The sequence below is a fragment of the Oryctolagus cuniculus genome, chromosome 1 (genome assembly GCF_964237555.1).
Source record: "Oryctolagus cuniculus chromosome 1, mOryCun1.1, whole genome shotgun sequence".
Lineage (NCBI taxonomy): Eukaryota > Metazoa > Chordata > Mammalia > Lagomorpha > Leporidae > Oryctolagus > Oryctolagus cuniculus.
In genome coordinates, this window is record NC_091432.1 from 231,546,900 (window position 1) to 231,560,053 (window position 13,154).

Here is a 13,154-nt window from a genome sequence, read left to right on the forward strand (position 1 = left end):
TCGTGGTAATGAACTCCAGCTGGCCAGGGAGTGGGGGAGGGGACTAGTGGAGGCATTCTCCATAGGGGAGTGAGACCGGGGGCGGGGGGGCTGTGATTTTGGTCCCCGTGCCCCCTCCCTGGTCCCTGTCTGCTCCGTGTCTGCCCCCGGGAAGGGGCCCCACCTCCCCACCCTGGGCGGGCCCCTCTGTCGTCACTGGTGGGGGCGCCAAGCCATCTGGACCTCATTACCCCAACGCTGGCCTCTCCTCGGGTCCGGGGGCCCCTGGAGGGGACAGGAGTGCAAGGTGGGGGGGTGCTTCCTGCACTGTCACCCCAGAAATCTCCCTGATGTCCCCGCCCGGGCTGGGGTCAGTGAGCTGAGCCTGCGTTTGGCGGGCTCCCCTGTTTTTGTGCCTGCGTGTGAGGGTCTTTTGTGAGCTTTGTGTGCGTGTCTGAGCTTCAGTGGCTGTGAACGCAGGTCTCCGAGTGCTGGGTGTGAGCGCGGGGCGGCCTGTGGCTTGTGGGTGCCGCACGCGTGTTTTATGGGGGAGTGTGTTTGGGGTGCAAGCATCTAGATGCGTCTGGGGGCAGAGTGTGTGTGCCTGCGCTTGGGGTACAGCGTGGGTTGTGCTGGCGTGTGTCTGGTAGGGATGTGTGGGTGGGGGAGGGGAGGATTCCGCTGAGGGCTTGTGTGTGTCCGGGTAATGTGTGCGTGCACTTGGGGTGTGCGCGTGTGTCTGGGGTATGGGTGTGTGGATGGATGTGAGGTGGGAAGCTGTGAGTGTCGCGGCGCGGGCATGCTGGGAGCGAGTGGGTTTTTGCATTAGGATCTGTGGTCTGGACTGGGGGAGCCTGTCTCCTTCCCCCACCAGTCACCAGCCATCTGGTCTCTGGGGTGAGCGAGGCCCCTCTGGGCAGACAGGCGGCCGCCCACATCCCCAACCCCACTGACCCCCCAACTCCTCGGTCTTCCTCTGCTGCCCCCTCCCCTCCCCACTCTCCCACGACCATGCTGCGCCTCCTCCCAGCCCACCCAGTGCCCCCCAAGCCCCCTGCCCCGGCTCCCGGCTCCGGTTCTGGGACGGCGGGCAGGGGTCGGTCCAGCTGTCCAGCGGCGGCGCCGAGGGTCTAGCCCAGCCCAGCCTAACCAATGTGCAGACTACTGTACAATTTGGGAGTCCTGAACAGATAGTCTAAACACTGGGTAGACGGAGTGGAGGTATCCTCTGGTCCATCCCGGCGGCAGTGTCTGTCCGTCCAGACGGAGCTTCGGCCCCATCCCCTGGAGATCTGAGGTCCCCCAGCCCCAGCCTCAGCCCCAGCCCAGCCAGCCCGTGGTCCCCTCTCTGCTCCCGACTCCCCTTCTGCCTCCTTTGACGTGGCAGGGTGAGCGGGAGCTGGGGCCGGAGGGAGGGGCCTGGGGAGGGGGCCGGCGGCAGGAAGGGAGGGCTTGGGGGGAGGAGGCCGCTCCTACCTAGTGTCCAACCCCGAGCACGGGGCGGGCGACGGCGGGGCCTCCCTCGAACGGTTCCAGATGTTCCTGGTAACTCCCTCCTCTCCTCCCCCAGCCGCCTCTGGGGCTCCCGGCCACCCGCCTGGCATAAAGAGCGCTTTATGTGGCTGCATGGGCCAGGCGGGTTCGGGGTGGGGGAGCAGAAGGGGTGGGCAGGAGGGGAGCAAGGTCCCCTAAACACAGCCCCCACCTGAGACCCTAGGCGAGGCTTAGTCCCTGACACCCGCACAGACCCCCTACTCCTATGGTGGTGGGCGGACAAGTGGGGCACAGGCAGTGGAAACCCCCTTCCTCCTCCAAGACCCACATCCTGGGGGACCTCCTCCTCAAATCCCTGAGCCCCTCCCCTGGGACACAGCAGCCTACACATACACACACATCAGCCTGGGAGCCTGGCACCCCCACACCTGTCCACAGACACACCCAGCTCCTGCCAGACGACCCATGGATGAAGCAGACATAGGCAGCCCCTTGCGCACACTGTATACAGGTGTGTGCGTGTCCCCATGTGCAAATCCCATGGGCATGCTCACGCAAACACGCCAGCATTCACAGTTGCCACGTGCATTGCCAAACGCGCATACATCCCCACGGTCATGTCAGCCACGTCCCAGGCACACGTGTGCCCTGCACAGACACGTGAGCACACACACAGTGGGGGCGGGATATGTACTCAGGACTGCCTCACACACATACACACTCACACCCAGCTCCAGGGCCACATTTCTAACACATGGGCGCCGGGGGCAGTGGGCTGAGCCAGCCCTTTCAAGCCGCCGCGGCTGGTGGCTCCCCTTCCCAGTCTCTGCAGCCAGGAAGTGAAGTCAGAGGTGGCCAGGCCGGGGGGTGGGTGGGGGCTGCTGTGCTGTCCCTGCCTGGGGCCGGCCTGGCTGGTGTCCAGCACTGGGGGTGGGATGTGGGAGCCACGCTTGGCCTCGGCAGCCCTTGCCAGCCCCTCGTGGGTACTGGCGTGCATACGGGGATGGTGGCACTGGCCTTAGGACCGCTAGGGGCCAGCAGTGCCCAGCCGGCCTGGGACTCCATGGCCAGGCTTCTGTCAGGCAGCACCTGTGCAATGGGCGGGGCGGGGGCCCATCGGCAGGGAGCTGTTTAGGGAGCGAGGCGCCAGGCTCACCACGCCCCTGCCTGTGCCCCCAGGAGAAAGAGAAGAAGTACATGCTGTCCGTGGACAACCTGAAGCTGCGGGACGTGGAGAAGGGCTTCATGTCCAGCAAGCACATCTTCGCCCTCTTTAACACGGAGCAGAGGTGCCTGCCTGCCCCAGCCCCTGCCAGCACGAGACCACGCCCACTGAGCAGCCTCGGGCTACCCGAGGCACAAGGGGCGGGACCTGCCCGAGTCCCACACCAAGCCATTCATTTGACAGATGTTTATTAAGTCCCCACTCCATGCTAGACCCTGGGCAGAGACCCCTCCTCCCTCCTCCTCCCTCCCCCTCCCTCCTCCTCCCCCTCCTCCCTCCTCCTCCCTCCCCTTCCCTCCTCCTCCCTCCTCTCTCCTCCTCCCCCCTCCTCCCCCTCCTCCCTTCTCCTTCCTCCTCCTCCCTCCTCCTTCCTCCTCCTCCCTCTTCCTCCCTCCTCCTCCCTCCCCCTCCCTCCTCCTCCCTCCCCTCTCCTCCTCCTTCCTCCCCTCTCCCTACCACTCCTCCTCCATTCTCCTTCCTCCTTCCTCCTCCTCCCTCCTGCTTACTCCTCCTCCCCCTCCTCCCTCCTCCCTCCTCCTCTCTCCTCCCTCCTCCCTGTTCCACCCCCTCCTCCCCCTCCCCCTCCTCCCTCCTCCCTTCCAACTTCCTGCCTCCTCCTCCTCTCTCCTCCCTCCTACTTCTCCTCCCTCCTCCTCCTCCTCCTCCCCCCTCCCCCTCCTCCCTCCTACTCCTCCTCCCGCCTCCTCCCTCCTCCTTCCTCCTCCCTTCTCCTTCCTCCTCCTCCCTCCTGCTTACTCCTCCTCCCCTTCCTCCCTCCTCCCCCTCCTCCCTCCTACTCCTCCCCCCTCCTCCCGCCTCCTCCCTCCTCCTCTTCTCTCCTCCCTCCTCCCTTCCACCTTCCTCCCTCCTCCTCCCCTCTGCCCACAGTCACTTGTCTGGTGCCTGCCGTCCGTGAGAGACTCTGCCAGGCACTGGGGACAAAGAAGAGCCCTGCTCGGACCTGGACTGGTCCCCTCCTCTTGGGGTTTCGGCTGGCTGTAGTGCTGGCCTCTCCCCTCCCAGCCCAAGGTACCCAGAGATGAGGGTTCAATACAGGTGCCACGGAGGGAATCCCAGAGAGCCGGGGAGGGGGCTGCTGGGGGTCTTTTATGGAAGTCCCTTTCCTTGAGGGCTCAGTCCCTGTCTAGGCATTTGCTGCTCAGTTTACTGAATCTCCACAATGACCCCAGGACTTGTTATTAACCCATCATCCAGATGCAGAAACTGAGGCCTGGAGAGAGGAAACGACTCGCCCAGGGTCACACAGCTGGGAAATTTCGAGAAAGCCAGGGCTGGGCCCCAAGCATGCGGACCCCAAAGTCCATACATGCAACGGGCCTCCGAGGAGGAGGAGGAGGAGGCGGGCTTCACCTCCCTCCCCTCTGCTCACCCCTGCCCCCTCTCGCAGGAACGTCTATAAGGACTACCGGCAGCTGGAACTGGCCTGCGAGACCCAGGAGGAGGTGGACAGCTGGAAGGCCTCCTTCCTGCGGGCTGGCGTGTACCCTGAGCGTGTTGGGGTGAGCAGCACGGCGGGGGGCCTGGGGCAATGCCAACTCCTAGGCTCAGAGGGAGCAGGCGTCCTCTACCCTCTCCGCCCCTGCCCTGGGCCTGAGGGGCAGGAGCAGAACTAAGTCTGCCCCCCTCCCTGCCTGCACCCCTTTCCTACGGTGCCCGTGCCAAGTGCTGTGACTGCCTCTTTTCCCCGCTCACCGCGACAGTGTCTGGAGTTGCCCTAGAGTTGGGGTGCGTGCCCGGCGCTCACTCGGTCCCTCCCCTTTTTCTTCTCCGTGTGCGTCCGTCTGGGCTGTGCCCGCTGCTGGCGGCCTCTGTGGCTTTGGTGAGGACCTTCCAGGACAAGGAGAAAGTGAGTGCACACCCCGCCCCGCCCCCCGCGCCCTTGCGGGCAGCAACCCTGGCCTAGGTCACCACACTGCGGACCTTGGGGATGTCCTTTTGGGAAACTGAGGCAAATTCTAGGCAGTAGAGTCAGAGCCAAGACAAGACAGAGTGACAGGAGCCTCAGGGGTGGCCCGGGCCCTGGGACCCTCCAGAACTGCCCCTTGGAGGGGCGGGGCCCTGGGGATGCCGGAGCCAGGCTGTGCAGGCGTGGCCCCTGATGCACTGCTCTTCCGGTCCCGACCCTAGGCCAGCGAGACCGAGGAGAACGGCTCAGACAGCTTCATGCACTCCATGGACCCGCAGCTGGAGCGGCAGGTGGAGACCATCCGGAACCTGGTGGACTCCTACATGGCCATTGTCAACAAGACCGTGCGAGATCTCATGCCCAAGACCATCATGCACCTCATGATCAACAATGTACGTGTGCTGCCGTGGGGCAGGGAGGCGGGCAGCCGGGGCAGCCTCGGGGGAGGCCCTGGCCACAGCCCTAGGGGACCGAGTCCAGGGAAGGAGGCACTGTCCAGACCAGAGCTGTCCAACAGAAATAGAACGTAAATATAGTTTTACATTTTCTAGTGACCATGTTAAAGAAGTAAAAAGAAACATTAAGGTCTTTTTTTAAGATTTATTTATTTGAAAGGCAGAGTTACAGAGAGAGAGAGAGAGAGAGAGAGAGAGAGAGAGAGGTCTTCCATCCACTGGTTCACTCCCCAGATGGCCACAACAGCCGGAGCTGCGCCAATCCGAAGCCAGGAGCCAGGAGCTTCTTCCGGGTCTCCCACGCGGGTGCAGGGGCCTAAGGACTTGGGCCATCTTCTACTGCTTTCCCAGACCATAGCAGAGAGCTGGATGGGAAGTGGAGTGGCCTGGACTTGAACCAGTGTCTGTATGGGATGCTGGCACTGCAGGCGGCGGCTTTATCCGCTATACCATGGTGCTAGCCCCGATTAGTTTTCATATATATTTTAAACCCAATATACCAATGTGCTCTATTTTTTATTATTTTTCTTATTCTGTTTTTATCATTTTTTCAAAAATACAATATTTTAAACATGTAATTAATTTTAAAAGTATTTAACCCAATATATCAAAAATACTATATTTTAAAATATTTAATCAATTTTTTAAAAAAACAAGATAGCTTGTATACTCTTTTCCATACTGCTCTCCAAATCCAATGCAGACGTTGAATTTTCACGGAATTCCTTCATCTGGATTTAGAGTCACCAAATTCAAAGCTGGAAAAGCAGACGTGGACATCCAAGTTGTTCCAAACAGGCTTCAGGGTTTTCCGGGAGGGGCCAGCACCCGAGCCTTTCGGGTGTTTGGAAATGCACTACCACAGCCCGTAGTTTAGCAAAAAAAAAAAAAAAAAAAAAAAAAAAAAAAAAAAGGCCTCTGGGGAAGTAGAAGTAAAAGTGGCTTTGGGTCCTGCTTTGGCCACGAATTCCCCCGGGACTCTGAGCAAGGACCCAGCCCCTGAGAGCCGTTTTCAAAGAGGTGAGACACGCGCGACAGCGCGGTGCAGGGTTAATGCACACAGCAGGTGCGCACAGAGTCCCGAGGCTCGGGTCCAAGGCATCTCTCCGCCAGTGTCCCAGAGGCTGCGCCGGGTGCCACGGCCACGCGTTTACGGCCGTGGCCCTCGGAGCGTGGCCAGCTGGAGCAAGCAGGCGCTTGGAGAGCGCGAACCCAGGCTCAGGGAGCCCAGTAGGCCGCGTCCCGGCGGCAGGACGGACCCCCGCGTCTCCTCCCGGATCTCCGACCTTGCCCGGGAGCCGCTTCTTCTCCCGGCCTCGGGGGGCGGGGGACCCCGAGTGCAGGCGGTGGCGCAGCGGCGCCGGGGCTCCCGGCTCAGCGCGCCGGCCCTCGGAGGGCCAGACGGGGCGGACAGGGCGGCCCGGCGTCGCGCCCCAGCCCTCTCCTGCGCTCGCCCGCCCCCAGACCAAGGAGTTCATCTTCTCGGAGCTGCTGGCCAACCTGTACTCGTGCGGGGACCAGAACACACTGATGGAGGAGTCGGCGGAGCAGGCGCAGCGGCGCGACGAGATGCTGCGCATGTACCACGCGCTCAAGGAGGCGCTGGGCATCATCGGCGACATCAACACGACCACCGTCAGCACGCCCATGCCCCCGCCGGTGGACGACTCCTGGCTGCAGGTGCAGAGCGTACCGGCCGGACGCAGGTACCAGGGCCGGCCCCCACGGCCCCAAAGGCCCGCGGGAGGAGGGCCGGGACCGGGCAGCGGCGCGCCCGCGTCCCCGGGGCGGCTCCCACCTGGAGCGAGGGGCGGGGCTTAGACAGGGGCGGGGCTTTGCCGCGGGGCGGGGCTTGCCTGGGAGCGCTGGCTGCGGGAACTCGGCGCCCTCCAGCTCCCTCGAGCACCTGGGGCGGGGCGGGGCTTGCGTGCATGGGCGTGGCCGGCGCCGGGCTGGGGGCGGGGCTCGGGCTGGGGCGGAGCCGCTCATCTCTCCTCTGCCTGTCCGCGCTCCTTGTCGCCCGCAGGTCACCCACGTCCAGCCCCACGCCGCAGCGCCGAGCCCCCGCCGTGCCGCCAGCCCGGCCCGGATCGCGGGGCCCTGCTCCTGGGCCTCCGCCTGCTGGGTCCGCCCTGGGGGGGGCGCCCCCCGTGCCCTCCAGGCCGGGGGCTTCCCCTGACCCTTTCGGGCCTCCCCCCCAGGTGCCCTCGCGCCCCAACCGCGCCCCGCCCGGGGTCCCCAGGTGAGTAGGGGCTGAAAGTGCCGGTAGAAGCCGCCGGGCGGCCGCGGCCAGGAGGGAGGTGGGGCCGGATTCCAGAGCCGCCGTCTCTGGCCCAGGCACCCGTTCCGGGCCTTGGGACCCGAAGCCGCGGGACGTGCGGGCCGAGGGCCGGCGGAGCCTGCTCCCCAGCGGGCGCTGAGTCCCGGGGGTGCTGTTCTCTGGGGAGGGGGCTGTGGGGCGCGTCCCACCTGCCCCCTTCTTGCAAGCACTTGCATGGCTACCGTCTTCTCTCACTCCTGGCTCCCACACCGCGCGCGCCTCCTCCTTTGCCTTTCCCCTCTGCTCCTCCATTCGCTCCCCGCTCCTCTCCCGGGCCCTGGCAGCCTGCTTCAGGTCTGAGCCCCGGTCCTCTCTGGATGTGTGGATTTCCTCCAGCTGCGGCAGGGCTGCCTGATGCCCCCACTTGCCCAGGGGCTGTGTGGCCCTCCAGGAAGAGGCCAGGCTGTGACTGCGTGACCAGCAGGGTGTGTGATGTGTGTGTGGGCGTGCACACGGGTGTGGCTTGTGTGCGTGTGAGTGGCACCCGGGCATGGGGTAGGACAGGGAGCGGCTCCTGGGGGCCGTGGGGCAGTCGGACAGCTTTTCTCCTCTGCCCTGCCTCTGGGCCTCCCGCGCCTGGGCCAACGTGATGGGGGCAGGGGCAGGAGTGGGTGACGGCGGTCCCATTCCCAGAGGTTTCCGGGGAAATGGATTCTTCTGGATCCCTCGGCTTGGTTTTCTTGATGCGTGACGCTCTCTGGAGCCGGCCCTGGGTCCACTGGCCGCGTTCTCCGAGGAAGAACACATCAGAACACGGACGTTTTCAGATGGCTGGAGGGTGGGGCTGTGGGGCTGGCCTTCGTCCACCGCAATGAAGCAGGGATGGGCTCGCTCGGCCTTGCGCCTGTGTTTTCCTTCTGGCCGGTGGTGACCTCCTGCCTGTCTCCCAGGGGTGCTGTGGGATGCCTAGGTGGGGCCCCGGGAGACGCTGCCTGTCGCGATGCTGCTGTAACTGCAGACGTGGCTCTTTGCTCACCACCAGTGTGAGTGCACACTCTCCCCGGTGCTTCATACTGCCAGGCCTATGCCAAGGTGGGACCATGGGCACTGCCACCTGGGCACCTCACTCACGCCAGACCCGCCACCTCGGAGACCTTTGGCAAGTCCTGGCCCTGCCCGCGGGAAGGGAGCGGTCTGGGAGAGCTCACGCAGGGCAGCCTGCCCTCCACCAGTCTGAGCTGAGGCTCAGGCGGGAGCCCTGGGGAGCGGCAGGTGTGGCACGGGCTGCGTTGCGGAGAGTTGCTGGCCAGCGCAGAGTCCCGATACAACGCGATCGAGGGCTTTGGGGTGGGGGGGGCTGGAGGATCTTCAGAGTCTGAGAAGAGTTTGACTCGCGGCTGAACGCTGTAGGCGGTAGGGAGCCGTGGAGGGCTCTTGGGTAGAGAAATGAGAGTTGCGCCCTAAAAAGCCAGCCCCGACCCACAGGGAGCAGGTGTGGCCCTCGGAGCACGCCAGGCACGAGTGTGCAGGGAGCTGGTGCAACAGCCTTGTCTGCGGGCGAGCTTCTGTGTCGTGACTCAGCCCACGCGTGTGCTTCATGTGCCGAGTGGCTGCATGCCCAGATCCGTGCTGCACGCGCAACCAGTGAGGGTGCTGGGCGCCGGGAGGAGGGGGAGGGAGAGGTACGCGTGTGGTTTGTGGGCATGTGTGTTAGCGTGTGCATGCAGGGCCAAGGAGCCCCACAGCATGTGTGTGCACGCCCGGGCGTGTGCGTGTGCGTGTCCCCCCCCAGGCCTGCCCCACCCCGTGTGTGTGAACTGCCCTGTTGATTTCGTGCTGTCTTTCAGAATCACTCTCAGTGAGCCCTGAGGAGCGTCAGCCACGGTAGGTGCAGCCGCTGCCTGTCGCATGACTGTGTCTGCCCTGCTGCACCAGCCGCACGCTGGGGGGCGCCCTGGGGCCTCAGGGCCAGGCCCCGCCCTCTCCACACTGCAGCTGCGGCCTCCCTCTGTCCTGTTTCTGTCCTGGCGCCAGCTGGCTCTCTCCTCTCCCTTCCCAGCCAGCCTCGGGACTCAGTGCCGCTGCCCAGGGCCTCTGTGGCTGGGCCTGGGGGTTCTCGGGACAGGCTCCGCACCCAGGCTGGCAGGCGTGGGTGCCTCTGAGCTGTCAAGAGCCCAGGAAGCTTGTGGTGGATGGGGTAGGGGCTGGGAACGTGGAGGGTGTTGTCATGGGACAGCCTATGAGCTTCCTCCTGGGCGTGCCACACCTGCCCCAATCGGAGCTGTGCTGCTGGGGGCAGGGGGCAGCGGGGTGTCCAGCCCCCCGGCCTGGGAGCCCCACCACAGGCCAGGAGTGACGGCTGGGGGTCACCTCCTCCCTTGGGTGTGCAGTTAGCAGTGGCTGGTGGGGGGAGGCCTCCGGTTGCTTGATGACCTCCAAGCCTGAGAATCCTCTGCACCCATCAGCCCAGGTGAGGCAGGGACGCCAGCCTTCGGCTCCCCCGGGCGGTGTCACTCCTGCTACTGGCTGAAGGCGGGTGCTCAGCCCCAGACGAAGCCCCGTGGCCAGGGCAGGCCAGCTATTCGCAGTTCCCCGGCCGGGCTGCACAGCTGGCCCAGGGCCCCACCTGCCACTCCTCCCTGCCTCTGACTCTCCCTCTTCTGCTTTCCCCAGCAGGAAGGGCCCAGCCTCGCCTACACGACCTGCAGCCCCCCGACCAGCCGAGGCTCCCCTCTTAGATTTATGAGTCTGTGGCCACTGGCATCTGGCTGCCTGCCCGCCCTGCCTCCCCAGGGTCGCCTCAGGGCACGCCTGGGCTTTTTGAGCACCCACAGGGGCCTCCAGCGCCCCCTCCAGCCATCTGTTTTAGCTCCGCGCTCCTGGTTCGAGCAGTGTTCTTCCTCCTGACTTTCTCCATCAGGCCTGCTGGCCGCCAACGGGGGCCTCCCGAGGCTAGTGCTGGCCCTGGCCAGTGGACCCACAGCAGGGCCGTCAGGGAGGAGGGAAGCCCGAGAGGGCCAGGCAGTGTCAGGACTGGGGCTGTGCTGCTGGGTGCTGTGTGAGAGGTGGCGTGAGTGCAGGGGAGGCCCTCCCCAGCCTCCACCCCGACTCCCCGGAAGCCCGGGTCACCGCTCCAGCTCCTCCCCCATCTTCCTTCCCCTGCCTGTCCATCGCCTTTCCCAGAAAGCTCGTCCAGGTGCCCACCTGCCGCTGCTTCCCGCCCCTGCCCTGCCCACCAGGCGGGGGCCTGGCTGCTCTTGCCTTACCCGTCTCCTCCTCTCTCTCCGCTGTTCTCTCTGCTTTCTCTCCCACTGCCAGCCGATCGGGTCAGGCAAGTCCGTCCCGTCCTGAGAGCCCCAGGCCCCCCTTCGACCTCTAACCAGATCCCTCCTCTTCCTCGGAGACCTCCCTTTCCAAGCCCACCCGGACAGCTGTTCTGTGACTTCACGGTGGCCCCTCAGCCCCAAAGCCTCCCCTTCATCTGTGACTTTCTGTGGTGTGGTGAGCTGACCCCTCCAGGCGTGACCTTGGTGAAATTTGTGCCCCTCTGCGGTCCTGCTCCTGCCCTGTTCTATAAATATCTATAAATACTCATATATACACACACACGCACACGTATATATACGTGTATATATATATATGGCTGACACAGCCTCGCCTCTATGTTGGGAACTGGTCACCGTACTGTCCTTGTGGATTCTGTGGCTCAGTGACAAGGGATGGCTGTCACCCTGCCCTGCCCTGCCCCCTCCAGCGTGTGCCACTTCCTGTGAGCCGCCCTGCCCTGCCCAGCCTGCGGACAGCCAGCCCTGCTCCCTGGCCCCTCCCCGCCCGGCGTGGGGTGCTGTAGTGGCAGCTGTGTGGTCCCTGACCGTCTCCACCAGTCCTGCTGTCTCTTGGCTGAGAATAAAGCCCGTTTCCACACGACGGGAACACTGCGTCCCGTGCCGGCTCGTGTTCTCTGTGGTGCTCCGGGGCAGGGGAGGTTTCAAGGTTTCCCCCTTGGGGTGCAGCGCGGGGAAGGGTGCTGTGCAAGGGGTGGGACAAGGCCCCCTCCTTTCCTGGGCGGCTTGGGAAGTGCCTGCAGGTTGCTTAGTTCTCAATGCTGTGAGCCCTGCTCTGACCACCAGGGGGCAGGACCAGAAACCCAGCCTGGAGGCAGGCTGTGGGCTGCAGGCCTGGGCTTGGAGGCAAGGACAGGGTAGGGCGGGGCTAGCGCTGGAAGTTGGCACCCTTGGGCGCTGGCACGCGGCATTCCCTGCATCCCTCCAACATGAGCTCAGAGCCTGGGGGCCACAGGGCAGAGCTGTGCCCCTGGCATCGCAGTGTAAGGAGACCAGCCTGGAAGAGGCCTCTCCACCCCACTGGACGGACGCTCGGCACAGCACGGCAGGCTGCCCACTGCCGGCCAGGCCCTGCCGCCCTGTGCAGTGCCCACCCGCAGCACAGCAGACCCTGGGCCCTGCGACGAAACTGCCACACACGGGGCCAAGCGGTGTGGCTAAATCTGTTTATTTCAAGATAAAAAGAGTAACAGGAGCCACATCACCAGGGTGCCACAACCCTGTCTCCGCCTCTTTCCTGTGCCATAGACTCAATAAATAAGTTTCCCAGCCCCAAAGAAGTATTAAGACCTCCTCCTCATTTGCGAGCTCCAGCCTCAGCTATGATACGGGGGCGGCCCTACCCCCAGAATATACAAAATGTACACAAGTACAATATGTACATGGGGGCGGGGTGGGGGCCCCCCTGGAGGCAGCCTTGTCCCCTCATCAGGCCTCCAGTTAGCCCCAGTGGTCGCAGGGCCTGACAGAATGCTGCCTGCTGCCCTGCCCCAAAGTGCCTCCGAAGAAAGGGAGTCCCCTTGGTTAGAAGTGACCCTCGCCCAGATGTCCTTGCCCGGGTGCTCCCACCAGCAATGACCCTCACCTAGATGCCCTTGCCTGAAATTGTCCGAAGATGCCTCTGACCAGAATGACCTTTACCCATGATGCCCCTGGCTCGGAAGTGACCCTTGCTCACCGATGCCATTGCCCGGGTGCTGCCACCCAGCAATGATTCTCATCCAGATGCCCTTGCCTGAAATTGACCTTGCCCAAAGATGCCTGTGTGCCAGAAATGTCCCTTGCCATGATGCCCCTGGCGCGGTAGTGACCCTTGCCCAGGATGCCCCTGTCCAGAGTGACCCTTCCCCATGATGCCCCTGGCCCAGAAGTGACCCTTACCCATGACACCCCTGCCCAGAGTGACCATTACCCATGATGCCCCTGGCCAAAAAGTGACCTTTGACAGTGATGACGTGCCCAGGGGTCCCTGCCCAGAGATGATCCTCAGAGAGATGCCTCTCTCACCCAGAAGCCCTTGCCAGAAAATGACCTTGCCCAGCGTGACCCTTGCTCGGCGATGTCCTTGCCAGTGCCCCCACCGGGCAATGACTCTCACCCAGATGCTTTCCTCTCCCAGATGCCCTTTTGAAATGGACCTCGCCCGATATGCCTCTGTCCCAGAAGTGACCCTTACCCATGATGCCCCTGGGAGGGACCCTTGCCCAGCGAGGCCCCCGCTCAGAGATGACCCTCACCCAGATGCCCTCTACCATGGTGCCCCCTGGCCTGAAGGGAACCTCACCCAGCCTGCCCCCGCCCGAACATGCCCTTGTCCATTTGCTATTGCCCAAACTCCCTGGGCCTGGAGATGCCCCATCGAAGATGCCCTCACCCAAAGATGACCCTTGCCCAAATATGTCCTCCTCACCCAGATGCCCCCACCCGGAGATGACCCGAAGATATCGCTGGCCAGGAAGTGACCCTTGTC

The 13,154-nt window shown here is 64.0% G+C and overlaps 1 protein-coding gene across 7 annotated transcripts in view; it reads left to right on the forward strand.

The window, feature by feature from the left end:
• Window positions 1-11,278, forward strand: part of DNM1 (dynamin 1) — a 45,613-nt gene extending 34,335 nt beyond the window's left edge. For 2 of the 7 annotated variants that reach the window (XM_070057478.1, XM_070057483.1), the window contains exons 16-22: window positions 2,653-2,762; window positions 4,107-4,218; window positions 4,554-4,565; window positions 4,847-5,017; window positions 6,545-6,786; window positions 7,107-7,322; window positions 10,659-11,278. In XM_070057478.1, the coding sequence (XP_069913579.1) occupies window positions 2,653-2,762; window positions 4,107-4,218; window positions 4,554-4,565; window positions 4,847-5,017; window positions 6,545-6,786; window positions 7,107-7,322; window positions 10,659-10,719 (924 nt within the window). In that variant the 3' untranslated portion in view covers window positions 10,720-11,278. Of the gene's footprint in view, window positions 1-2,652; window positions 2,763-4,106; window positions 4,219-4,553; window positions 4,566-4,846; window positions 5,018-6,544; window positions 6,787-7,106; window positions 7,323-9,187; window positions 9,225-9,734; window positions 9,737-10,013 lie in introns of all 7 variants that reach the window. The other 5 variants (XM_070057470.1, XM_070057460.1, XM_070057486.1 and 2 more) reach the window with 4 other exon arrangements.
• Window positions 11,279-13,154: the final 1,876 nt, after the last annotated feature.